General features: G+C 43.3%; 2 protein-coding genes and 3 non-coding genes across 8 annotated transcripts in view; 2 read left to right on the top strand and 3 right to left on the bottom strand.

Moving 5' to 3' along the window:
- The window catches only part of LOC129833006 (voltage-dependent L-type calcium channel subunit beta-1-like), a 42,720-nt gene extending 37,950 nt beyond the window's left edge, over positions 1-4,770 (top strand). For all 4 annotated transcript variants that reach the window (XM_055897214.1, XM_055897215.1, XM_055897216.1 and 1 more), the window contains 4 exons: positions 1,153-1,304; positions 1,448-1,543; positions 1,754-1,939; positions 4,131-4,770. In XM_055897214.1, coding sequence (XP_055753189.1) covers positions 1,153-1,304; positions 1,448-1,543; positions 1,754-1,939; positions 4,131-4,691 — 995 coding nt within the window. In that variant the 3' untranslated portion in view covers positions 4,692-4,770. The remainder of the gene's footprint in view (positions 1-1,152; positions 1,305-1,447; positions 1,544-1,753; positions 1,940-4,130) is intronic.
- A 5,704-nt stretch (positions 4,771-10,474) lies between these two features.
- On the top strand, positions 10,475-15,634 carry LOC129833004 (ADP-ribosylation factor-like protein 5B). The gene is made up of 6 exons (XM_055897212.1): positions 10,475-10,909; positions 11,776-11,836; positions 11,945-12,092; positions 12,544-12,627; positions 14,454-14,605; positions 14,751-15,634. The coding sequence occupies exons 1-6, from the start codon at positions 10,864-10,866 to the stop codon at positions 14,797-14,799; spliced, it is 540 nt and encodes a 179-aa protein (XP_055753187.1). The 5' UTR covers positions 10,475-10,863; the 3' UTR covers positions 14,800-15,634.
- Positions 15,635-19,242: 3,608 nt separating this feature from the next.
- trnac-gca (transfer RNA cysteine (anticodon GCA)) lies at positions 19,243-19,314 on the bottom strand. The gene has a single exon. It is a non-coding gene; the product is annotated as a tRNA-Cys (tRNA).
- Positions 19,315-19,570: 256 nt separating this feature from the next.
- On the bottom strand, positions 19,571-19,642 carry trnac-gca (transfer RNA cysteine (anticodon GCA)). The gene has a single exon. It is a non-coding gene; the product is annotated as a tRNA-Cys (tRNA).
- A 5,937-nt stretch (positions 19,643-25,579) lies between these two features.
- On the bottom strand, positions 25,580-25,651 carry trnac-gca (transfer RNA cysteine (anticodon GCA)). Its single transcript has one exon. It is a non-coding gene; the product is annotated as a tRNA-Cys (tRNA).

The raw sequence follows: 25,651 nt of genomic DNA, 5'->3' as shown, positions 1-25,651 counted from the left end.
TGATAGGGGGGGGGGGGGGGGGGGGGGGGGGGCTGGGGAGCCAACTTTAGTCAGGGATGCGTGTACAGGGGAAACTGATACTCCCCCCTCCATCCTCCATTGCCTCCCACCCTGTGACCCAGAATCAGGGACCCTACTGTAAAGCAACATGTAATAACACTTTACTTACAAGGAGCCTGTATGCATACACAATTAGACGTTCATGTATTCATGAGTTTATATACCGTACATCATTGGTTACTACCAATCTCTGATACAGGGAAACACATTCTTCACAGAGATGCAGTGTAAATGGAGGACATTTGCAGGTTAATAAAAGCTAGGACAGTTTGTTAGGATTTCATCCTTTTAGGTACATTTCATTTCTCTTATCTCTCTGTGGAGCCTCTGGTCGCTGCCTTCCGCCTGCAGGTTTAATTCCCTTTCTACCTCAGCCCTTCGGAGGGAGACCGTCTGCAGCCCACTGTAGATTACCTGTCCCCTGCTATGTCATTGTGGCTGGAACAACCCCCCCCCCCACCTTACGTACCCAAAAGGAGAACGAGAGTGTACAAAGCCGGAACATCCAAACAGACTAACACGTTTGCGATGCCTGATAGCTCTAACAGCGAATGCAGTTACACTTCGTCCGTTTCCGAGTGTTTTATTCATTGATATGTTCAGAAGAGTATATCAAGTGCTACCAAAGGCATCTCATTCTCACAAGCCTCCTTCCTTCCCCCGAGTTTGAGTCGATATCCAAAGTTGCGTCAGAGATCATATTTGCAAAACATCAGTCACTGCTCGTTGGAATGTGGCAGCAGAATGAGAATGACCCCAATGTTCCATTTGGCGGTGTGTAAATGGAACATCGAGTACGATGGATTCTGTTTCACATGCACCGACCCTTTTGCCAAAATGTTGACATGCATGATACAGTGTTACCATGCCACGTTTGCATGTGCGTGTGTGTATCCTGTTATTTTGAAATGGTAAGTGTGTGAAATATGAGTTCGCAAAGTGGCAGTAGTCACACTGATCTGTATTACTCCAGAAGCGATTTAAGTGTGGACAGAATTGGGATTTGACCACCAATTCAGTTTGTATACTCTGTGTGTTCACCTACTACACCCTGTTACTTATTGCATTTCTATGTTGTTCTCTGCCACATAGCGGAGGTGCAGAGTGAAATTGAGCGTATCTTTGAGCTGGCCCGCACCCTGCAGCTGGTTGCCCTAGACGCAGACACCATTAACCACCCCTCTCAGCTGGCTAAGACCTCCCTGGCTCCTATCATCGTCTACATCAAAATAGCCTCACCGAAGGTACCCTCTGAGCGGAATGACTTTGTGGTCGATTGACTTCCTCTATCACGTCCTACTGAAATGGCATGTATGTGACTGAAATGTCTGTAGATGTGACGTCTCTGTCAGTGACCAGCGGTATGTTGTTGCCTGTTTCCCTTCAGGTCCTCCAGAGGCTCATTAAATCCCGGGGGAAGTCCCAGGCCAAACACCTGAACGTGCAGATGGTGGCAGCAGACAAGCTGGCCCAGTGCCCCCCTGTGAGTGTCTGTCTGTCTGACCCTGGATTCTGTGGCCAGAACGGCACATGTTCTTACATGCTGTTTGCCCTGAACAAATGAATTCACAATGACCAGTCTGAACAATGGCATTGGCTTAACATTGAAATGAATGCCCTTTTAGGTAGTTGGCTGAATCTCTGAAGTTGAAAGGTGAGAGACGAACATAATGTCCCTCTGTGTTGTATGTAGGAGCTGTTTGACATCATCCTGGATGAGAACCAGCTGGAGGACGCCTGTGAGCATCTGGCTGACTACCTGGAGGCCTACTGGAAGGCCACGCACCCCCCCAGCAGTAACCCCCCCAACCCCCTCCTCAACCGCACCATGGCCACGGCCGCGCTGGCCGCCTCCCCAGAGCCCGTCTCCAACCTGCAGGTACAGGTGCTCACCTCCCTGCGCCGCAACCTGGAGTTCTGGCCCGGCCTGGATGGCCCCGGGGCCGAGCACGGGAAGGTGGCCGAGCACGCCCTCTAAAGGCCAGCTGTGGGGGGGCTCAGGGGGAGCAACACCCCCTTCCAAACCCGGCTGCCTGCTCTCCAGATATACCTCCCCCCATCCTCCCTCTCTCCATCCCTCCCCTTTACCTGAAAGAAGGAAAGAACCGAATCACATTATGTTTAGACCATGTTCTCATTCATTATACTGTGTAGAGAAACACCACGTACATGGAGAGAGGGAGGAGGCTGTTTACTGGAGAGTATACTGGGTCCATCACACTGGATCCAACTCAATAGCACATACACACACTTACACAGACATTCATATTCACACACACACTTACAAACACACACACACACATCAGAGTACTCGGAACTATATAGGCCCCACACATTACTGTAAAATCCTTCTGCGTTCAAAAATGCACACACACAAACACCGAGAGGACAAACAGAGAGCTTCGTCCTCTTCAAGAAAACAAATGACACAATATCTTAGAGCAACACACACAGCAAAATTAGCAAAGGAGAGTTTATATGGGCAGGACACTGGATCCAGACCAAACCAGCACTGGCAAGGGTTTTCAGTGAGAATAACACACACACAATCACATTGAAGTTGTGAAATGAATTGACGCGGGCACTTATTGGAAGAAGTGAAAATCCTCCATCGTCCGTCCATCAGTCAGTGAAGTACCTCTGTCTCTGGTCTGCTGCCTATTCCCTGTTCACTGTAATTGGTTGAGAAAATTGCGTGCCCCTTACCCAACCTCGGGGCTCCCTGCCTGGCCTCCGATCTTCAGCACTCCTTTATCATCTGGGAAACGGTGTCCAGTTGACTTCCCTTCTCCGTGTTGCCATGGCACCGTCCCTGAAAAGGAGCGAGTCACCTCGGCCGCTTGGCCAATGTGTGCCTTGTTGTTGTGGCATCGTTTCTGGGTTTCTGATGGGCGTGGCGTGGCAGGGATGGGGCTGTGTGTGTGTGAGAGCTTGCATATGCGTGCCCGCGTGTGTGTGTGAAGTGATGTGGGCCGTGACTAATAGGAATGTCCTATTTCATTAATTCACACAGGAAACTCTAACCAGCAGAAGAATGATCATCTGGGTCTCATCTACAATCAGCCAATGGCTTCAGCCAAATACATACAGCATGACTCATGACTGTCATAGTCCAAGACCTTGTGAAAGTGTCCAAGCTGCTTCCATATATCAATGAGTTATACCCACAGAATTGATTTAATCGTGTTCAGTTAGACATAAATGCACGATTGTGAACAGTGCTTTCTCTGATACAATAGGTCATATTTGATATGGTGCGGCTGGCTGTACATTGTCTTACGTCAGACCGCGCGTCAATTCCGCCTGCGAGGACCTGTCTCGGTCGAGCGTCGCGTACGAGTAACGCGATCTGACATAAGACAATGGCGGCTGTATAGATTCATTAGAAGTCGTTCAGACGGAGGAGATTTTGTTCAGTTATTGTTTTACTGTCAATGGGTGTGACTTAAGCTCGGGCCTATTCATGAGAACAAGGATCAGGCAAATGTTGGCTTGACCCAACTCTAGAGTGTCTTGTTAATTGTGCTGAGTTTAAACAGAATGTAATACTTACTACTTAGGATGAGGAACATGCTTGTGAATGAAAAAGATATATCACATTTAGTTGAAACATCATTTTAGCTGCTGTGAAAAGTCAGCCAGAAGAGGGCACTGTTGGCTTTGTAGCCAGGAGCTGAAGGTGGTGTTTTGCTTGCCTAATGACTGCATGGCTGTTTCTCTTACAGATGATGAATGAACACATTTCTGTAGTCTATGGAAAAGAGTCTGCGTGCATGTATTACATACAAAAAATAATGTCACTTTGCCCAAGTAATGATTTCAATGCAATAACAATGCAATAGCAGTGTGCTTTAAGTACTGCATAAATACATGTATTGTTATACTGTGAACCTCTATTTGTGTTGCATTGTGAACTGACTGACTGACGTTACTGATATCCTGTTTGTTTATCTAACTGCACCTTAACCTGTCCTAACCCTGTTGACTAACCCACTGCCTGGGCCTTGTTTTGTCTCTCTCACTGTGTCTCTGCATGGCGTGTCGTGTGGTATGGGCGTGGCTCGCTGCAGGGGCCATACCTGGTGCATGGAGAACAGAAGCGGGAAGGGCCTCTTTCGGAGTGCGGTGGCAGCGGCAGTCTCCATGACTACCAGAGTGACCAGGGAGGGAAGCAGCAGCAGCAGCACCAGCAGCAGAAGCAGCAGACCTACCTGCACTCGTCACGGGGCCAGCTACGGGGAGGGGGTGGGAGGGGCCTGTCCCGGCAGGACACCTTTGACTCGGAGACGCAGGGCAGTCGGGACTCGGCCTACACTGAAGCAGGGGACTCGTGCATGGACATTGAGACCGACCCCTACGAGGAGTCTGAGATGTACCGCGGGGTAGGGGGCGGGGGCAGCCGCCTCCACCTGGCCCAACACCACGGCCGCCAGGCCTCCTGGGAAGACGAAGGGGCTGAGCCGGACCAGGAGAACCTCAACCACCCTCCCATGCCCTCCCACACCCAGCCTGGGCAACACAGCCGGGCCAAGCTAAGGGAGAGGTACTGCCAGGAACCCGGGGATACCGGCGCCAACATGGGCCGCAACCACAACCAGGAGGACTGGGGGAGGGACGTGTACATCCGTTAAACACACATCACAACGTATGGGCTAGGAGGCTGATAGACAGACTTGGGGAGGGAGGGAGGGAGGGAGGGGGTTTCACGGTTAGGGCTAGGGGGTTAGCGGGGAGAGGAGGGTGGGTTTGGGGGCCAATCAGAGGCTCATGAATTGATCTGTTTACAACCCTTATTAAAAAGGTACTTTTCTCATGGTTGAGTACGCTGTAAAGAAAAAAACAACTGCCAGATGCCATACACCTCATCCGGTTATTTTAGCTATATTCAATTTATTTATGTTTTGAGAGAAAAAAAGCAGTTTGGTTGGTCTCTTTTTAGTTTCTTTTGTTAGTACTACTGCATGAATACCATGGAATCCTACTGAACTGACAGCACGAGGACAGTTATCATTATGATTGTGAATTTATGATTGTGTGATCCGTATGGCTCGATCTCTGTAGTGTAGAATGTGAAGGCTGATAGAGCTGTAGTCTGTCATGTCATGTCCTCTGTAGTCTTAAACAGGGTTGTATGTCCCATGTACAGTACAGAGCATCAGGATCTCTATCCCCACAGCTTCAGGCTCAGCTTCAGGATTCAGACACTTTCAGGATGGATCCTAAGCTTTTTGAGTCCCTCTCCGTCCGGTTCCTCATCACCCAGACCTTAAAAGCTATCTGGTGGGAAAGTTGCCATATTGTCTTCAGAATAGTTTATTCAGATAATTGGTTTATTCGTTTGACACTTACCTTAATGCTAAGAATAAAAGGAAACACCCCAAAGATACTACTTCTTCTTCCCTAACCGGCTTCAGCCATAGCATTTAAATAGAACTGTATTTGTCTGGTCTGGTTTTCCACATCTGTTTCCTGCTATTTTAGGGATACTGTCTGTCTGTGGGTGATAGCTTTGCTCGTGTTAGTATACACTGTCTTTTCGAATGTGGTACTGTTCATAAGCAGCACTACAGTAGTAGTCGCGTGAATGAAATGTCCTACCTAATAGTCTCTCACACCTGCAGACTTCACTTCAAGAAGACTCCAATCACAAGTGCCGGAATGTTTCGCCAAGCCACGTCCACCATTGTCATGGTGGGATGTCTTAACTCGTGTCACACTCACTGTTTTCATATCTGTGTGTCTCTACGGTATGTGTCTTCTTGGCTCCTACCCTGCACTGTAGCCAACTCTGTTGCTCCAGCACGATGTCCACCACCATCTTGTTTTCTCTGCACCAGCTTTGTGTTGTTTACTTGTTATAGGGCACGCTAACAGTTATGTAAGAGTTGTTTTGCGTGGTAAATCACCCCAAATGTTCAACCAAACAGCTAGCATGTCTGAATGTCAGATGCCATGCACTTCTCTTCTTGATTTCTAACTGACTTTGGTGTTGTTTTTCCTGTGGACATTTGTATTTTATAAGGTCTTCAGTTATTTAGCGCTAGTGAGAAGAGTGTAAAGGGGGGCGGGGATAGGTACAAGACATGGTCTTCAACTCAGTTAACTAAATGGAGGATCCACAAATGTTTTTGGTGGGCTCCTTCTGCCCACCCTTTTCTTCAGTCAAATAAATAAATATTAAATAATGATTCGTAAATAATGTTTATTGTTGCGTTATCGCAATTGTTAAAAAGATGAAAGGACATTTATCATTGGTGCCTGATTGTAGCTACATTTTGCTTTTTCTGCCTTTCATTTTTAATCTGTGGATAAATTCGTATTTTAATTAAAATTTTAATCAAAAAAAAAAAGATGCTTGGGAATTTCATTGTGTCACTCTTTGATCAAATCAAATTTTATTGGTCACATACTGTCACTCCCTGACCGTAGAGAGCTTTTTATGTCTCTATTTTGGTTTGGTCAGGGTGTGATTTGGGTGGGCATTCTATGTTCCTTTTTCTATGATTTGTATTTCTGTGTGTTTGGCTGGGTGTGGTTCTCAATCAGAGGCAGCTGTCTATCATTGTCTCTGAGAACCATACTTAGGTAGCTCTTTATCCCACCTGTATTTGTGGGTAGTTGTCTATGTGTAGTTGCATGTCAGCACTCAGTTATTTATAGCTTCACGTTCGTTTTGTTTTGTTTAGTGTTTCATTTGTTAATTAAAAAAGAATGTATTCACATCACGCTGCGCCTTGGTTTCCTCACTACGACGAACGTGACACATACACATGGTTAGCAGATGTTATTGCGAGTGTAGCGAAATGCTTGTGCTTGTAGTTCCAACAGTGCAGTAATATATAACGAGTAATCTAACAATTCCACAACAACTACCTAATACACACAAATCTAAAGGGATGGAATATGTACATATAAATATATGGATGACCGAGCGACATAGGCAAGATGCAATAGATGATATAAGATACAGTATATTCATATGAGATGAGTTATGTAAACATTATTAAAGTGGCATTATTTAAGTGACTAGTGATCCATTTATTAAAGTGGCCAATGATTTGAGTCTATGTAGGCAGCAGCCTCTGTGTTAGTGATGGCTGTTTAACAGTCTGATGGCCTTTTCAGTCTCTCGGTCCCAGGTAGCGGGGTGAACAGGCAGTGGGTCGGGTGGTTGTTGTCTTTGATCTTTTTTGCCTTCCTGTGACATCGGGTGCTGTAAGTATCCTGGAAGGCAGGTCATTTGCCCCTGGTGATATTTTGTGCAGACTGCACCACCCTCTGCAGAGCCTTGTGGTTGAGGGCGGTGCACTTGCCATACCATCCGGTGATACAGCCCGACAGGATGCTCTCAATTGTGCATCTGTTAAAGTTTGTCAGGGTTTTAGGTGGCAAGCCACATTTCTTCAGCCTCCTGACGTTGAAGAGGCGCTGTTGCACCTTCTTCACAACTCTCTGTGTGGGTGGACCATTTAAATTTGTCTGTGATGTGTATGCCGAGGAATTTAAAACGTCCCACCTCCACTACTGTCCCGTCGATGTGGTGATTGTTTAACTTAAAATATAGCTAATTTAAAGGTGGCAAGCCACATTGAGGGGAGGTGCTCCCTCTGCTGTTTCCGGAAGTCCACAATCATCTCCTTTGTTTTGTGAAATGATATCACTGATTATCAGGGACACACACTTGCACATCCTCCACACCTAGAGGGCTGTACGACTGAATACATTAGTTTGCCATTTAAATTAGCTATACCTTCATTTAAACGATCACTCAGTTCTTGCAATGCAACCCAAAACCATACAGTAACTTAAGTATATTGATGATCGAAGCCATTGTCAAATAATGTCATCCGGTGCATGACGTGACAATACGTATGATAGCTGAAGCTTGCTGTAGTTCACCTTTTGTTACATAAACTATGGCTTAAAATGTGGTTTCTGTTTCTCTGACAAAGGAAAAAAAAGAAGAAAGCTTCTTAAGAACTTGTGGTTTTTGACTCATCTCTGGTTGAAAACACAACAGCCGCAGGACTCAGCGTAGAGCGTGGCATGCCCTGTGCTGTCATGCATACACTGTGGAGGAAACTATGTATATATTTTTAAATTCCAGACTCTTTAAAAGGAAGTTAGAACCATATAATGTTCCATAGGAGGAAGTAGTTAACTCAATATCTAGAAGTTTGGGTGTGGTGGTCCCTCTTCCTGAATCTGAGATCATATGTTGCATCGTTTTTAAGGCTTTCCCTAACGCCCACATCATGACCCAAAGTCACTGTGTTGACAAACCTCCAGATGAGCTTCAATGCCATACAACACTCCTTCCGTGGCCTCCAATTGCTCTTAAACGCTAGTAAAACTAAATGCATGCTCTTCAACCGATCGCAGCCCGCACCCGCCCGCCCGACCAGCATCACTACTCTGGAGTCTGGATGGTTCTGACTTAGAATATGTGGACAACTACAAATACCTAGGTGTCTGGTTAGACCGTAAACTCTCCTTCCAGACTCACATTAAGCATCTCCAAACCAAAATTAAATATAGAATCGGCTTCCTATTTCGCAAAGAAGCCTCCTTCACTCACGCTGCAAAACATACCCTCGTAAAACTGACTATCCTACCGATCGTCGACTTTAGCGATGTCATTTACAAAATAGCCTCTAACACTCTACTCAGCAAACTGGATGCAGTCTATCACAGTGCCAGCCGTTTTGTCACCAAAGCCCCATATACCACCCAACACTGCGACCTGTATGCTCTTGTTGGCTGGCCCTTTCTACATATTCATTGCCAGACCCACTGGCTCCAGGTCATCTATAAGTCTTTTCTAGGTAAAGCTCCGCCTTATCTCAGCTCACTGGTCACCATAACAACACCCACCCGTAGCACGCGCTCCAGCAGGTAAATTTCACTGGTAATCCCCAAAGCCAACACCTCCTTTGGCTGCCTTTCCTTCCAGTTCTCTGCTGCCAATGACTGGAACGAATTGCAAAAATTGCTGAAGTTGGAGACTTATATCTCCCTCACTAACTTTAAGCATCAGCTATCTGAGCAGCTTACCGATCGCTGCAGCTGTACACAGCCCATCTGTAAATAGCCCATCCAACTACCTCTCTCATCCCTATATTGTTTTTATTTACTTTTTTGCTCTTTTGCACACCAGTATTTCTACTTGCACATCATCACCTGTGCATCTATCACTCCAGTGTTAATTTGCTAAATTGTAATTACTTCGCCACTATGGCCTATTTATTGCCATACCTCCTTACTCCATTTGCACACACTGTACATAGATTTTTCTATTGTGTTATTGACTGTACTTTTGTTTATCCCATGTGTAACTCTGTGTTGTTGTTTTTTGTTGCACTGCTTTGCTTTATCTTGGCCAGGTCGCAGTTGTAAACGAGAACTTGTTCTCAACTGGCCTACCTGGTTCAATAAAGGTGAAAAAAAAGTGACCCCTGAGTCCTACCATTACACGATTCTTGAGTGAATCCCATGTAAATAAATAGAGGCCTGATCAGTGTTCGGATTAGGGTGGATGTCAGTGTTGTCAGGTGGGATCCGGCTATGATATTCAGTAGGAGCACTGGGGCATACGCTTCAAGGGGCAACTAAGATATGAGTGTGATAATACCGTTTTTAAAATATATGAATGTGATTGAAGTGGAACAGCTAGTGATCCTGAAGTTACATGGCAAACACATTACCCCCTCCACTGCCATAAAGATCCAGACTTCTAAGCAGAAGCCTCATGTTGTGGGACTATCACTTCTACCACCAGTGTTGGGAGGACATTTTAACTTGGGAAAGTCAAGCCCTGAAGTTTATTCAAACACATTCTCATTCACAGGAATAGAAAGGGAATTCCAGGGAAATGTCACAGTCATTGTTTTACTTTTTGATACTATCAATAAATATCACCTGTAGAATCCCCTTGAAATGAGGCTTGATCAAAGTACACAGTACTTTACAGGGCAACTAATATTAGTGCAGAGTGACGTTTTAAAAACAATTGATGGATATTCATGTGATTGAAGGGGATCAGCTAGTGACCCTGCCCACGGCACAGACATCAATTCAACGTCTATTCCAAGTTGGTTTAATGTAATTACATTGAAATGACGTGGAAACAACGCTCATGGGTGAGGTTAATTTGGAAAGTCATGCCCTGAAGATGATGAGAAACACAATCTCAATCACAGGAATAAAAAGGACATTCCAGGTAAATGTCACCGTCATTGTTTCACTTTTGGTCACTATTAATAAACATGTAGAATTCCCCTTGAGGAACTATAAAGTACTTCCGCATCCATGTGTGGGTTGATGCGTTTTGCGTTTTCCTCATTCGTCATATTAGCGTCATGTTTAGCGATAGACGCATGGCTGCGCCCTCTTTTAGCTGAGGAATTCCTTTGCCCCGCCTTTTTCCGTGACTCGCTCCAGTCATCCCCCAAAATCTAGCTAGCTAAGTACAAGAATGCATTGCCTATTTTGATCTCAGAATCAATTTGGTATCGATAGACAACCCATGGGCACATATCTAGTTGTGTTTGTGTCGATGAACGTAGGAAAAATACTTTTCTAGGCTGTGCTACCTAATGTTTTCCAGGTAGCTGGGCTTAAAAGCATCAAAGCACAGCACAGGGTTAGTTATCAATACAGTAACTTAGGTAGCTAACGTTAGCTCGAATTGTGGGGTGCCTATTGTGTTAGCTAGCCAGCTAACGTTAACAGCTATCTGATTTGCTCTGTTGGAAATATTTTCATACTTCTTTTGAGTTGTCTTCATTCTCATCGCCGGTGGATATGGGACTACTTTTTACCAAGCTGATGACTGTCTTCGGAGATAGAGGTAAACGTTAATCATTTGTCTGTACATTTAGCTAATTTACTGCTGTTATTGTTGCTCCTAAATAATCTCCACTCAGTGCCTGATCATTTGTGCTTGCTTGGTTTACTAACGTCAGCTGCTTTGTAGCACGGTGTTGTTATGAACTGGATGTAAATGATGAGAAAACGCAACAAAAAAAAGCTGTTAGACGTGATTTTCAATAACTTTAGAGTGACCAGTTTCATAAAATGGACAATTTCGGCATAGCCTACGTCGATGTGCTTCAATTCTCTAACTACACCGGGCACCTTCCAATAACTGGTTAATTTCTGTGGGACGCGAGCTAGTCCGTACTGGATGTTCTGTTCACTGTGTCAACGTAATGCACACGTGTCCCGTGTCTGTTTTCTATGTAGCGGTAGTGAATTGCAGTAATATTATGCAACCAATAACATTTTGTCAATCAGTACTGTTTGCCTCGTTGATGAGATGATGGCAGGGTAAGAGGTCGCTGGGGTTTACTATCAGGATCATGGTCGCAGTTGTAAATGAGAACTTGTTCTCAACTAGCTTACCTGGTTAAATAAAGGTGAAATAAAATGTAATTTAAAAAAAATAGTCAAATGGTCCTTGTTTTACCTAATCGTAACACTGCAAACAAACACAGCGAGACTTTGACCCCATTTGGATAATAAAGAACGTCTGCCCATGTTTTCCCGATCTGGTATTTTTTATCCCGAACAGACTCTTCAAAGAGAGTCCATCAGTCTGATGTGTTATCATGGCGAGGATTGATTAGCTTTGGGGGTCACAGATCTGTGAATTGCAATCTGTGTGTTTGTTATCTAGAAGTGTGTAAATGACTTTCCTCATTCCTTCTCTCATAGAGCACAAAGTGATCATAGTGGGCCTGGACAATGCTGGGAAGACCACTATCCTCTACCAATTGTGAGTGCTATCAAAATAGATTTGTGTAATTCATGATCGCAAAAGTCAAACATGTATGCAAGTGATATGTATAACCACCTAGTCACCACAATCACTCTGTCCCCTCAGCCTTACGAAAGAGGCGGTCCACACCTCCCCCACCATTGGCAGCAACGTAGAGGAGATCTCTGTACGCAAGACCCGCTTCCTGGTGTGGGACGTCGGAGGCCAGGAGAGCCTGAGAGCCAGCTGGAACTCCTACTACTGCAACACAGAGGTACGGATCTGTTGGTGTGTGTGCGCCGCAGAAAGTCTACGTAAGCAACATGTGTGTTGGTTTCTGGCCAGTTACAGCTGGTGTAGAAATAGAGCCCCGGTGAACACATTTTGCTTTAACTTCCCCTTTTTCCCACCGAGACGGTCTGAATAGCTACAGCCGGAGACGAGGTGTTTTTCAGCTGCCCAACGATTAGGCCAACACTGAGTTATTACACTTGAACCAGCAGCTGATTGTTGTTGTCATTGATAAGGCGTGGGAACACTATTACATCATCTGTTATAGAACTAACCATATCATTCTGCTGTCCTGAGTATTCCTCTAACACTTTAGACTTTTACTGAAGTGTTAAACGTTGATGAGATGAGAACACTCAGAGCCTGGGGGTGCAGTTAAGTGAGTGAGTTGGTCCCCTTTGACCAGGCTATTCAGTTGTTTTGTCTCTCTTCAGATTGTGATTCTAGTTGTGGACAGCACAGACCGCGAGCGCCTAACTCTGAACAAAGATGAACTTCACCGCATGCTTGAACATGAGGTAACAACCACCCGGGTTTTGGGGGGGGGGTCAGCTCAACCTTACTGTTTAAATATTCTTTTTCTGAAGACCAGTTTCAAATGCAAGAGGGACGGGGCTGGGATTAAAAAATATATATATATATTTCAAAAATATATCTATATAGGACAAAACACTTCACGACAAGAGAGATAAATCACTAGATAAAGAGAGACCTAAGACAACAACATAGCATGGCAGCAACACATGACAACACAGCATGGTAGCAACATAACATGACAACAACATGGTAGCAACATAACATGACAAAAACATGGTAGCAACACAACATGGCAGCAGCACAAAACATGGTACAAACGTTATTGGGCACAGACAACAGCACAAAGGGCAAGAAGGTAGAGACAACAAGAAATCACACGAAGCAGCCACAACTGTCAGGAAGAGTGTCCATGATTGAGTCTTTGAATGAAGAGATGAAACTGTCCAGTTTGAGTGTTTGTTGCAGCTCGTTCCAGTCGCTAGCTGCAGCGAACTGAAAAGAGGAGCGACAGGGATGTGTGTGCTTCCGGGACCTTTAACAGAATGTGACTGGCAGAACGGGTGTTGTATGTGGAGGATGAGGGCTGCAGTAGATATCTCAGATAGGGGGGAGTGAGGCCTAAGAGGGTTTTATAAATAAGCATCAACCAATGGGTCTTGCGACGGGTATACAGAGATGACCAGTTTACAGAGGAGTATAGAGTGCAGTGATGTATCCTATAAAGAGCATTGGTGGAAAATCTGATGGCCGAATGGTAAAGAACATCTAGCCGCTCTATATATTATGTCTCCATAATCTAGCATGGGTAGTATGGTCCTCTGAATCAGGGTTAGTTTGGCAGCTGTGGTGAAAGAGGGTTTCCTTTATCGATTACAATAAAGGAAACCAAGTCTAGATTTAACCTCAGCCTGCAGCTTTGATATGTGCCGAGAGAAGGACTGTGTACCGTCTAGCCATACTCCCAAGTACTTGTATGAGGTGACTACCTCAAGCTCTAAACCCTCAGAGATAGTAATCACACCTTTGGGGAGAGAGGCATTCTTCTTACCAAACCACATGACCTTTGTTTTGGAGGTGTTCAGAACAAGGTTAATGGCAGAGAAACTTGTTGGACATTAAGAAAGCTTTGGTGTAGAGTGTTTTTTAAAGGTGCAATATGCATAAATCGCTCCGCCATTTCCTGTTTGCTAAAATTCCAATAGTTCACCTAATTTCAGTGATGTGATTCAACAAGCAATGTATAGTGTAGAAAATTGTTGTGCCATCCAAACCGCTGTGAAAATATATTTTTGATAACAATTTTTTTTTCTTTTTTCTGTTTGACGCTGGGGTATAAAACCGCTTCTTAGACTTGCTTTCAATGAGAATGGCAGATCTGTAACTCACATTTCTATGTGAATTTGATCAGGTTGCCCAAAAAGTGACACATTGTAGCTTTATCGTGTTGACGCGTGAGCTGTGTTCATGCTTTCAAGATGACTCATATCACCACTACAGAGCAAACAAACTGATCGCAAAACCACGATGGGTCGTTTCAACATTTCCCCTGTGTGAATCTGTGCATTGACAGCTGAGCTGCTCAGTTTCTGTTCCGCTGTCGCTGTTCTTTTCTATTATCTGAGACGTCACCGCGGTGAGATTCTGTAGATTACCACAGGAAACGCTCAGACGTGTAAATATGTTGAATATAAAAACAAGAGAGAACTGTGCCTCTCTCTCTTCTCTCCTGTCCATTGTGATTGGTGTGTGTTGTACCTACAGACTCTAACCCTGCCTATCTCTCCTGTCCTGTCTGACTGGTGTGTAGGACCTACAGAATGCTGCGATTCTAGTTCTGGCCAACAAGCAGGACATGAAGGACTCTATGACCGTGGCAGAGATCTCTCAGTGCCTCACCCTCAACTCCATCACAGCCCACTCCTGGCATGTACAGGCCTGCTGTGCCCTCACAGGGGAGGGGTGAGTACACTGCATAACTACAGACACGCCTGGGCCTCCCCGTGTGTGTGTGTGTGTTATAACATTCCCATCATAAATAACCTTAAGTCACTCAAACACAGTTTAATTTTCAAAACCATTTCCATCTCTTTCTCCTAACCTCCAGACTACCTGCCAGTCTGGACTGGATGAGGTCTCGTGTACTGGCCAGTTAGAACTCCTTCCGTGGGCTCATCCCAATTGGAACCAGGACAGCTATCCTTTGACCCAACAAACACAACCTCTCAGATATTGCAGCTGAAGCCACAGTGCCCAGATAAGGACCTCCACTATCTGTTGTGACGCTGCCCCTCTGAGCCCCAGGGCTGGTCCCAGACCTGCCCTGTCACCCGCATGCCTTACCCAGGCCTTACTGTGTCTGCAAGGGCTGACCAGGGTCCATCGCGATAGAGGAGGCCTGGAGGAACCTGGCAGAACCTCAACAAGGCATGCCAGGGTATGCCATTGTGCATTTGCGTTAGCATGGGTGTGTGTGTGTGTTATAGTGTGTGAGACTCTGTTCTAGATGTCCACCATGTTTACATAAGAATCCTACCTGTCAGACCTGATTCCACGAGGGTGACACAGTATGTCCCACATAAGCTGAATAAGGACTTATCACAGTATTTAAGCCTCCTGTCCTCATGAAGTCCACAGAGATGGAATGGGAGGTTGCATTGGATTTCTTTAACATACAGTTTTGTACCTCTGACTTGAGGAAAAGCACAGTACACAGGTTAAGAGGCCAGACGTAATGGGGATCAGACTGGTGCTCAGCCTTCTAAGCTATCAATGCACAAATGACTTGGAAGTATTTATATCAAAGAAGGAAAAAAAGGTGGTTGCTTGACAGTGAAAAATAGTATCATGATTTCTGTTAAAAAAGCAAGAAGACAAACAAGTATTGTCTGATTTAAAACAGGTTAATCATAATTATTATTTTTTATACATATACAGTATTTTACGGTGTACAAAATATTTTTTGTACAAATAAATGTTATTATTGATAAACTGGTGACTGGGCTGCCTTCTTTGTAGTAGGGGAATTACAGATGGAATAGTTTGGGAACGTCTGAACCAATGATTTATATACTGAACAAAAATATAAGCGCAACATGCAGCAATTTCAAAGGTTTTACTGAGTTACACTTCATAGAAGGAAATCGGTCAATTGAAATAGAATCATTAGGCCCTAATCTATGGATTTCACATGACTGGGCAGGGATGCAGCCATGGGAGGGCATAGGCCCACCCACTTGGGAGCCAGGCCCAGTCAATAAGAATGAGTTTTTCCCCACAAAAGGGCTTTTTACAGACATAAATCTCAGTACCCCCCCCACCCCACCACCTTTCTTCTCAGACGATCCCACAGGTGAAGAAGCCGGATGTAGAGGTCCTGGACTGGCGGTCGTGGTCTGCAGTTGTTAGGCCGGTTGGATGTACTGCCGAATTCTCTAAAACGATGTTGGAGGCGGCTTATGGTAGAGATATGAACATTCAATTCTCTGGCAACAGGTCTGTTGGACATTCCTGCAGCCAGCATGTCAATTGCACACTCCCTCAACTTGAGACTAGAGTTCGACCGATTAATCGGAATGGCCAATTAATTAGGGCCGATTTCAAGTTTTCATAACAATCGGAAATCTGTATTTTTGGACACCGATTTGGTCAAAACATTTTTTTTTTTTACACCTTTATTTAATCTTTATTTAACTAGGCAAGTCAGTTAAGAACACATTCTTATTTTCAATGACGGCCTAGGAGCGGTGGGTTAACTGCCTCGTTCAGGGGCAGAACGACAGATTTTTACCTTGTCAGCTCGGGGGATTCAATCTTGCAACCTTACAGTTAACTAGTCCAATGCTCTAACCACCTGATTTACACTGCACTCCACGAGGAGCCTGCCTGTTACGCGAATGCAGTAGAAGCCAAGGTAAGTTGCTAGCTAGCATTAATCTTATCTTATAAAAAACAAAATCACTAGTTAACTACACATGGTTGATGATATTACTAGTTTATCTAGCGTGTCCTGCGTTGCATATAATCGTTGCGGTGCGTATCGTTGCTCCAATGTGTACCTAACCATAAACATCAATGCCTTTCTTAAAATCAATACACAGAAGTATATATTTTTAAACCTGCATATTTAGCTAAAAGAGATCCAGGTTAGCAGGCAATATTAACCAGGTGAAATTGTGTCACTTCTCTTGCGTTCATTGCACGCAGAGTCAGTGTATATGCAACAGTTTGGGCCGCCTAATTTGCCAGAATTTTATGTAATTATGACATAACATTGAAGGTTGTGCAATGTAACAGGAATATTTAGATTTATGGATGCCACCCGTTAGATAAAATACGGAATGGTTCCGTATTTCACTGAAAGAATAAACGTCTTGTTTTCGAGATGATAGTTTCCGGATTCGACCATATAAATGACCTAAGGCTCGTATTTCTGTGTGTTATGTTATAACTAAGTCTATGATTTGATAGAGCAGTCTGACTGAGCGGTGGTAGGCAGCAGCAGGCTCTTAAGCATTCATTCAAACAGCACTTTCCTGTGTTTTGCCAGAAGCTCTTCGCTGTGCTTCAAGCCTATCAACTCCCGAGATTAGGCTGGTGTAACCGATGTGAAATGGCTAGCTAGTTAGCGGGGTGCGCGCTAATAGCGTTTCAAACGTCACTCGCTCTGAGACTTGGAGTAGTTATTCCCCTTGCTCTGCATGGGTAACGCTGCTTCGAGGGTGGCTGTTCTCGTTGTGTTCCTGGTTCGAGCCCAGGTAGGAGCGAGGAGAGGGATGGAAGCTATACTGTTACACTGGCAATACTAAAGTGCCTATAAGAACATTCAATAGTCAAAGGTTAATGAAATACAAATGGTATAGAGAGAAATAGTCCTATAATTCCTATAATAACTACAACCTAAAACTTCTTACCTGGGAATATTGAAGACTCATGTTAAAAGGAACCACCAGCTTTCATATGTTCTCATGTTCTGAGCAAGGAACTTAAACGTTAGCTTTCTTACATGGCACATATTGCACTTTTACTTTCTTCTCCAACACTTTGTTTTTGCATTATTTAAACCAAATTGAACATGTTTCATTATTTATTTGAGGCTAAATTGATTTTGATGTATTATATTAAGTTAAAATAAGTGTTCATTCAGTATTGTTGTAATTGTCATCATTACAAATAAATTAAAAAATCGGCTGATTAATCGGTAGTGGCTTTTTTTGGTCCTCCAATAATCGGTATCAGTATTGGCGTTGAAAAATCATAATCGGTCGACCTCTACTTGAGACATCTGTGGCATTGTGTCCTGTGACAACATTTTAGTGGCCTTTTATTGTCCCCAGCACAAGGTGCACCTGTGTAATGAGCATGCTGTTTTATCAGCTTCTTGATATGCCACACCTGTCTAGGTGGATGGATTGTCTTGGCAAAGGAGGAATGCTCGCTAACAGGGATGTAAACAAATTTGTAAGGAATATGCTTTTTGTGTATATGGCACATTTCTGGGATATTTTATTATAGCTCATGAAAATAATATTCTCAAGTTTCCCCCGTGGATAGGCCAAGTATCCCCAGGGTCCTAGTACCCCTGGTTGGGAACCACTGCACTAGATGACTGACAGGGGGCATTGTTTTGAAGCAACCTCTCCATCTTCGCACTCCCCCACCTTTGTATAAAAAATATTTTGGAAGCTATAGAAATGCATTTATTAATGTCTACATTTGTTTTTGCCAGGTTTATGCTATTACAGACACCTTAATGCATACTTTATAATTATGGCGCTAAACATTGTAGAGAATCACTGTACCATCCAACCCATTGTGAAATATTTTTTTATAACCAAATATGTTGTATTTTCAGTTGTTTGAAACTGGAGAATCACTGTACCATCCAACCCATTGTGAAATATATTTTTTGCAACCAAAAATATTGTATTTTCAGCTGTTTGAAGCTTCTGTACAAATCCGAACCTAAAAGACTCAAAAACTAAACTTAAGAACAGGAAGCATAGAAATAGTGCAGATATATGGAGTCTTAGACTTGCTTTCAATAAAAATGACAGATCTATAACTCACATTTCTATGTACATTTTGTAGGGTTGCCAAGGTACCTTATTGCTATTTTAAACTGTTTACCCTCGTAATTAAAACAGTGAAAATAAATGTTTTGTCATACCAGTTGTATATGGTCTGTTATAAACTGGGTGGTTCGAGCCCTGAATGCAGATTGGCTGACAGCCATGGTATATCAGACCGTATACCACGGATATGACAAACATTTATTTTTACTGCTCTAATTACGCTGGTAACCAGTTTAAAATAGCAATAAGGCACCTCGGGGGTTTGTGGTATATGGCCATGCGTCGCGCCTAAGATCAGCCCTTAGCTGATCTTAGATCAGCCCTTAGCTGATATACCAGACCCTCTCATGCCTTATTGCTTAAATATACCACTTATGTCAGCCAATCAGCATTCAGGGCTCAAACCACCCAGTTTATAATTGCCAAAACAAAGCGTCAGCAATCCAAGGTTTGCATTATGTTATGTTATATACCGAATTGTTTCTAACAGCTACACTTCACTTTACTGGCTCGCGGGTTCAAAATAGGGGGCATCCGGATTTGAACCGGGGACCTCTTGATCTGCAGTCAAATGCTCTACCACTGAGCTATACCCCCGTTGCACTTCATTAGGAAAACAAAACTAATTATCCAAAGGATAATGTCAATTACATGTTAATAGGTTATGGTTGTATAGGTATCGTTTTTTTCGGTAAAAAATAATAATGTGTTTAACGGTTTATCGACTGTTAGGAGAGTGCATACTGTGCATTCGTTTCAATGGGAGGAGACAAATAATTGTGTCTCCTGGGTGCTGTCAAGTACACAGTATTTTATATAGATCTTAGGCGTGACTGGCTCCAGGGTTCAAAACAGGGGGCATCCGGATTTGAACCGGGGACCTCTTGATCTGCAGTCAAATGCTCTACCACTGAGCTATACCCCCGTTGCACTTCACTAGGGAAATAAAAACAAATTATTCGAAGGATAATGTCAATTATGTTAATAAATTATAGTTATATAGGTATAATTTTTTTCGGTAAAAAATAATAATGTGTTTAACGGTTTATCGACGTTTTTCAAGACGTGTTCGTCTGTTAGGAGAGTGCATACTGTGCATTCGTTTCCTCCAATAGGAGGAGACAAATACATGTGTCTCCTGGGTGCTGTCAGTACTGTTCAGTACACAGTATTTCATATAGGCTATCAAGGGGGAAAATAACGTTAGTGTGTCTTTGTATATTTTTGTCAGTAACAACATCAGTCGGTTCTCATGCATGCCCAGTGATATATATATATATTTTTTTATGAACATGCGTGCACCCTAAACACATTAGATAAAAATATGGGTTTGGTCACAATGGTAAACCTCAGATAGTAAAGCTCTAGTTCTGTCGTGCATTTCATTCGTGCATTTGCCATAAAACGACAACAACAACGACTCACATGACACATTTCGACCAGTTTAGGTTCATTTCGATTAGAAGTTTATGGTGTGTATAGGGTACGCCTTGATGATGAGACAATTAAGGGTGCATGGTGTTGTTAAAATCGTGACCGTGGAAACCAAACAGCGTGCGAAAAGGCCTGTTGGGAAGACAATGAAAAAAAACAGCTCTGCAGGCCATTTTACACCAGCCACTTGAAATGGCATTGAGGTTTATTTGCACCCCGACAAGGACATTGCGTGCCTCAGAATTTCAAAAGTAAATCTGGTGGTGATAAAAACATGTGACTGACTAGAGATCGACTCTGACTTCAGGAATACAATAGGCCTGCAATACAATGAATGACCTTCCATCAGGTATGTCTCCTACACTTCCTCAACAAGTGTTGTGAAAGAACGGGTATCATTAACAGCTAGTTTGTTCTAAGTGAAAGATAATCCTATGGGTTATACCATGTATAATAAATATAGGCCCAATAGTATGACTGCAACAATATCTGACACTAATAAACCTAACCATTTTACTGTTACAGTTATGATCAGGTAACATGTTTTAGACTGCCAGCTAATATTATGAGCTACTATTGCTATTGTCTTTTAAAATGTATCTTGTACTTAAGCTTGTCCACTGTATGGTCCCCAAGTACTTATGTAACTACTTTAACTTGGTCAGGGATAACCATAACTATTCCACTAGAAGGAGCAGTGGTGTAAAGTACTTAAGTAAAACATACTTTAAAGTACTACTTAAGTCGTTTTTGGGATATCTGTACTTTACTTTACTATTTCTATTTTTGACAACTTTTAAGTTTACTTCAGTACGTTCCTAAAGAAAAGAATGTACTTTTTACTCCATACATTTTCCCTGACACCCAAAAGTACTCGTTACATGTTGACTGCTTAGCAGGACAGGAAAATTGTCTAATTCACACACTTATGCCTAATTTGTAATGATGTCTGAGTGTTGGAGTGTACCCCTGGCTATCTGTAAAAATACAAAATAAAAACAATGGCGCCTTCTGGTTTGCTTAATATAAGAAATGTGAAATGATTATACTTTTACTTTTGATACTTAAGTATATTTTAACAATTACATTTACTTTTGATACTTAAGTATATTTGCAACCAAATACTTTTAGACTTTTACTCAAGTAGTATTTTACTGGGTGAGTCATTTTCTATTAAGGTATCTTTACTTTTACTCAAGAATGACAATCGGGTACTTTTTCCACCACTGAGATGGAGTGAAGACAACATTGTTCCTTTCAGATTTAAGAGCAGTATGGGGAAGGAAACCTTTTAGGAATAGTTGGGTTTTTGTCATTATTTGGAATAGTCTTCCAAAGAACTTGAAATTCATAACCTCCATGGTCCATGTTTTTTCTTACAAAAAAAGGCTAAATAGATCATGTCTACGGTATGCGTGTAAGAATAAAATGCTCCCATCTACTGGACAGGTTGTGGTACTACTTATACATTGTCATACGGAAACAAAGATGAGTAAAATACTTGAATAAAGGTACTATGTGGGTGAGAAGAAAATGCCCCGGGTCAGTATATGGACTGACTTTTGGTGCCTGTCGTGTATCATATTGTGATTGTCTTGTATATATTAGGGATTGCTTCAAATAAAATGTTATTGTAACGTAACAACATTTTAAAAACAAATCTCAAACGCTTATTGTTGCATATGTTAGGGGTAAATGAGACGAGGGCGATTAACCTGTCCAGGGTTGTTTATTATGGAACAGAACTATTAGCTCATTTTATGAAACAAACAAAAATGTTGTCTGTCATTGTTTGTAGCCTCCCCCCAATATATCCAGAATCTGGCAGTTGGCCTCTGGGATGAAGGTCAGGGGGAACTTGGCCTTCTGATGCACCATTTTCACACAAATGTCTTGTTAACAAACTATAGTGTTGGCAAGTCGGTTCGGACATCTACTGTGTGCATGACACAAGTAATTTTCCCAAGAATTGTTTACAGACAGATTATTTCACCTATAATTCACTGTATCACAATTCCAGTGGGTCAGAAGTTTGCATACACTAATGAGCGTCTACGTAGCCAGGCGCTAAAATAGAACTTGGTTCTATTTGTGACGCTCGACGCGCTGCAAGTCCTGCCTCTCCCATCTCCTCATTGGTTTTTAGGAGAATATAGCCACGTTCCATCTCCTCATTGGTTTTTAGGAGCATAGAGCACATGGGTGATTGAAAGATGAACTGAGGCCCACACTCCAGTCCAGTCAGTTGTGGTAATGCACCTTAAAGTTGGTTAGCCAACTGCCAGTGTAACGGATGTGAAATGGCTAGCTAGTTAGCGGGTACGCGCTAGTAGCATTTCAATCAGTTACGTCACTTGCTCTGAGACTTAAGTAGTGTTGCCCCTTGCTCTGCAAGGGCCGTGGCCTTTGTGGAGCGATGGGTAACGATGCTTCGTGGGCGACCGTTGTTGATGTGTGCAGAGGGTCCCTGGTTCGCGCCCGGGGCGAGGGGACGACGTAAAGTTATACTGTTACACCATAAAAAGTCAGAAGAAGAAGAAGCCTGAAGGAGGAGAGATTACTAGAAAACAAACATTTACACTTTTATCTGTGGATTAATTGTCGGAGTAGAGGACCTTGTGCATTTCAGGTAAAATAACAACCTAATGTTTATATCCCAGGACAAATTAGCTAGCAACAGCAAGCTAGCTAGCTAAATTGCCATAAATGTTTCATGCTTTTCAACCTGTCCCCAAATTAATATAGTTGGTTCAGAGTTTGTTTTGATATTTCATCCTGCATGTCCTGATCGCATCTGATGTGGGGGGGATAAAATTAACATGCGTGTGATGGCGCACGCGGACGCACACACGCGCATGCGGTCTGATCAGCATGTTAGGTCCCTGGGTCTGAACACCTCCCTCTGCAACTGGATCCTGACCTTCCTGACAGGCCACCCCCCAGGTGGTGAGGGTAGGCAACAACACATTCGTCACACTGACCCTCAACACGGGGGCCCCTCAGGGGTGCGTGCTTGGTACCCTCCTGTACTCCCTGTTCACCCACGACTGCGTGGTGGCGCATGACTACAACACCATGATCAAGTTTGCCGATGACACAACGGTGGTAGGCCTGATCACCAACGACAATGAGACAGCCTATAGGGAGGAGGTCAGAGACCTGGCAGTGTGGTGACAGGACAACAACCTCTACCTCAACGTGGGCAAGACAAAGGCGCTTATCATGGACTACAGGAAATGGAGGGCCGGACACGCCCCCATTCACATCAACGGGGCTGTAGTGGAGCAGGTTGAGAGTTCCTCAGTGTCCACATCACTAAGGACCTATCATGGTCCAAACACACCAACACAGTCGTGAAGAGGGCATGACAATTTCTCTTCTCCCTCAGGAGGCTGAAAAGATTTGGCGTGGGCCCGCAGATACTCAAAAAGTTCTACAGCTGCGCCATTGAGAGAATCTTGACTGGCTGCATCACTGCTTGGTATGGCAATTGCTCGGCATCGGACCGCAAGGCGCTGCAGAGGATACATCACTGGGGCTGGACTCCCTGCCATGCAGGACCTTTATAGCAAGGCCCTAAAAATGGTCAAAGACACCAGCCACCCAAGTCATTGACAGTTCTCTCTGCTGTCGTATGGCAAGCGGTACCGGAGCGCCAAGTCTAGGACCAAAAGGCTCCTGAACAACATCTACCCCAAGCCATAAGACAAATAGCTAACCTGGACCATCTGCATTGCTCATTTTTGCACTAACTCTTTTTGACTTTAAGCACACACACTGAACTCTACCCACACACTCACATGTACTTACACTGCAACACAGACACTCACACATAACACATACACACAGGCACACTCATCACATACGCTGCTGCTACTGCCTATTATCTATTCTGTTGCCAAGTCACTTTACCTCTACATATATGTACATATCTAACTCAATTTCCTCGTACCCTTGCACAGCAACTCGGTACTGGTATCCCATGTACATAGCCAAGCTATCATTGCTCATTGTGTATTTATTCCACACTACAATTCTTTTCTATTATAATCTGGTTTTGTTGATCGTATCCTGCATTGTTTTGAAGGTGCATTTCACTGTTAGTCTACACCTGTTGTTTACGACGCATGTGACAATTGACATGTTCTTAGATTAGATGTGACCTTATTGAGAGGTCAGAAAAGTATTTATGAATCACAAAAAAAAATGGTTTGGAGAGCCTTTACACACGAAGGAAAGAACACGGTGGTTTGATTCCTTCAGAAAATTGGCACATTCAGTTCTTAAAACCCATGGTAACGTTGGAAAATTATTGTACATAGAATTATAATAGGGAGAATCGTTCTCAATAGTAGGCTATACCCTTGTCTATTGCCTGCACTAACCGTGGAATTGTGTGACGACACGGCCAAGTATTGCGCCATGCGTCCGGTTCAAACTGCTATGGCTTGGTCGGCGCTCAGCTCCGGAACGATTGAATTAGTTAACATGACATTTTTTTAAAAATGTTATCAACTGTTACTAATGATCCTCAGCAACAACCACATGGCCGTGACGGCGCTTACAGAGGAAGAAAATGGGGGTAAACGAAACAATGTAATTAAATAGAATGATAATGTAGTCTATACCAACTGAAGAGAACTAACAGTAAATTGTTGTTATTAGGCCCACTGACGGTAAATACTGATAGTGGCTAATATTTAACATGATATAAATAGGAAACAGGGGTAACCTATAATTAGGACATTCAAGAGTACCCATCCCTGCAAGTTACAATAAAATGCTGTACAACGTAAATTCTGCATAACGGCACAGCATTTCATCAACTTTAGTGTGTGAAAGTTGATATGTTGCTAAGCTTCAGTTTGCTTCCATTTGACTGGCTCAACATTTGTCTCTCGCGATAATAAGGTAAAATACATCTATATCTATTTATATTTACAATTCCCTTCTCCAAATGGATTACTCATTTACCTAGCTCTTATCAACGCCTCTTATCAACAGTTCTTATCAAGTTGTAAATTGCAGTGCATGATGAATGGTGTTACTGAATTTCTATCAGAAAAAATAAAGCGGATGCTTTTTCCACTTGGAAGTGCTAGGTTCTCTAGACCTTATTCATGGTTTCCTTCTGCGCAAAGATGGTGGCATTATTAGGGAATTAAGTCAAGGCCCGAATCCGGATATCCGTAGACACATTTTCACCACACCATGTATTTGATCTCCACCCAAAACAAATAGCAGGTGAATAGCATGCTATTCTCAAGCTCAGAATACACGTAGAGAGAACACTGCATAGAAAGGGAATGAAGCTCTTTCGTGTTGGAATCAGGCCCATGTTTATCTCGGACTTACATATCTAGTTAGTCACCAACCCACCATTGATAACAACTATTAGATCTGTGATCAATCCGTTTCAAAGAAAATGAGGGGGCACCCGGATTTGAACCAGGGACCTCTTGATCTGCAGTCAAATGCTCTACCACTGAGCTATACCCCC

Source organism: Salvelinus fontinalis, chromosome 34, assembly GCF_029448725.1.
Source record: "Salvelinus fontinalis isolate EN_2023a chromosome 34, ASM2944872v1, whole genome shotgun sequence".
Lineage (NCBI taxonomy): Eukaryota > Metazoa > Chordata > Actinopteri > Salmoniformes > Salmonidae > Salvelinus > Salvelinus fontinalis.
This window is presented reverse-complemented; position numbering and strand designations above follow the sequence as displayed.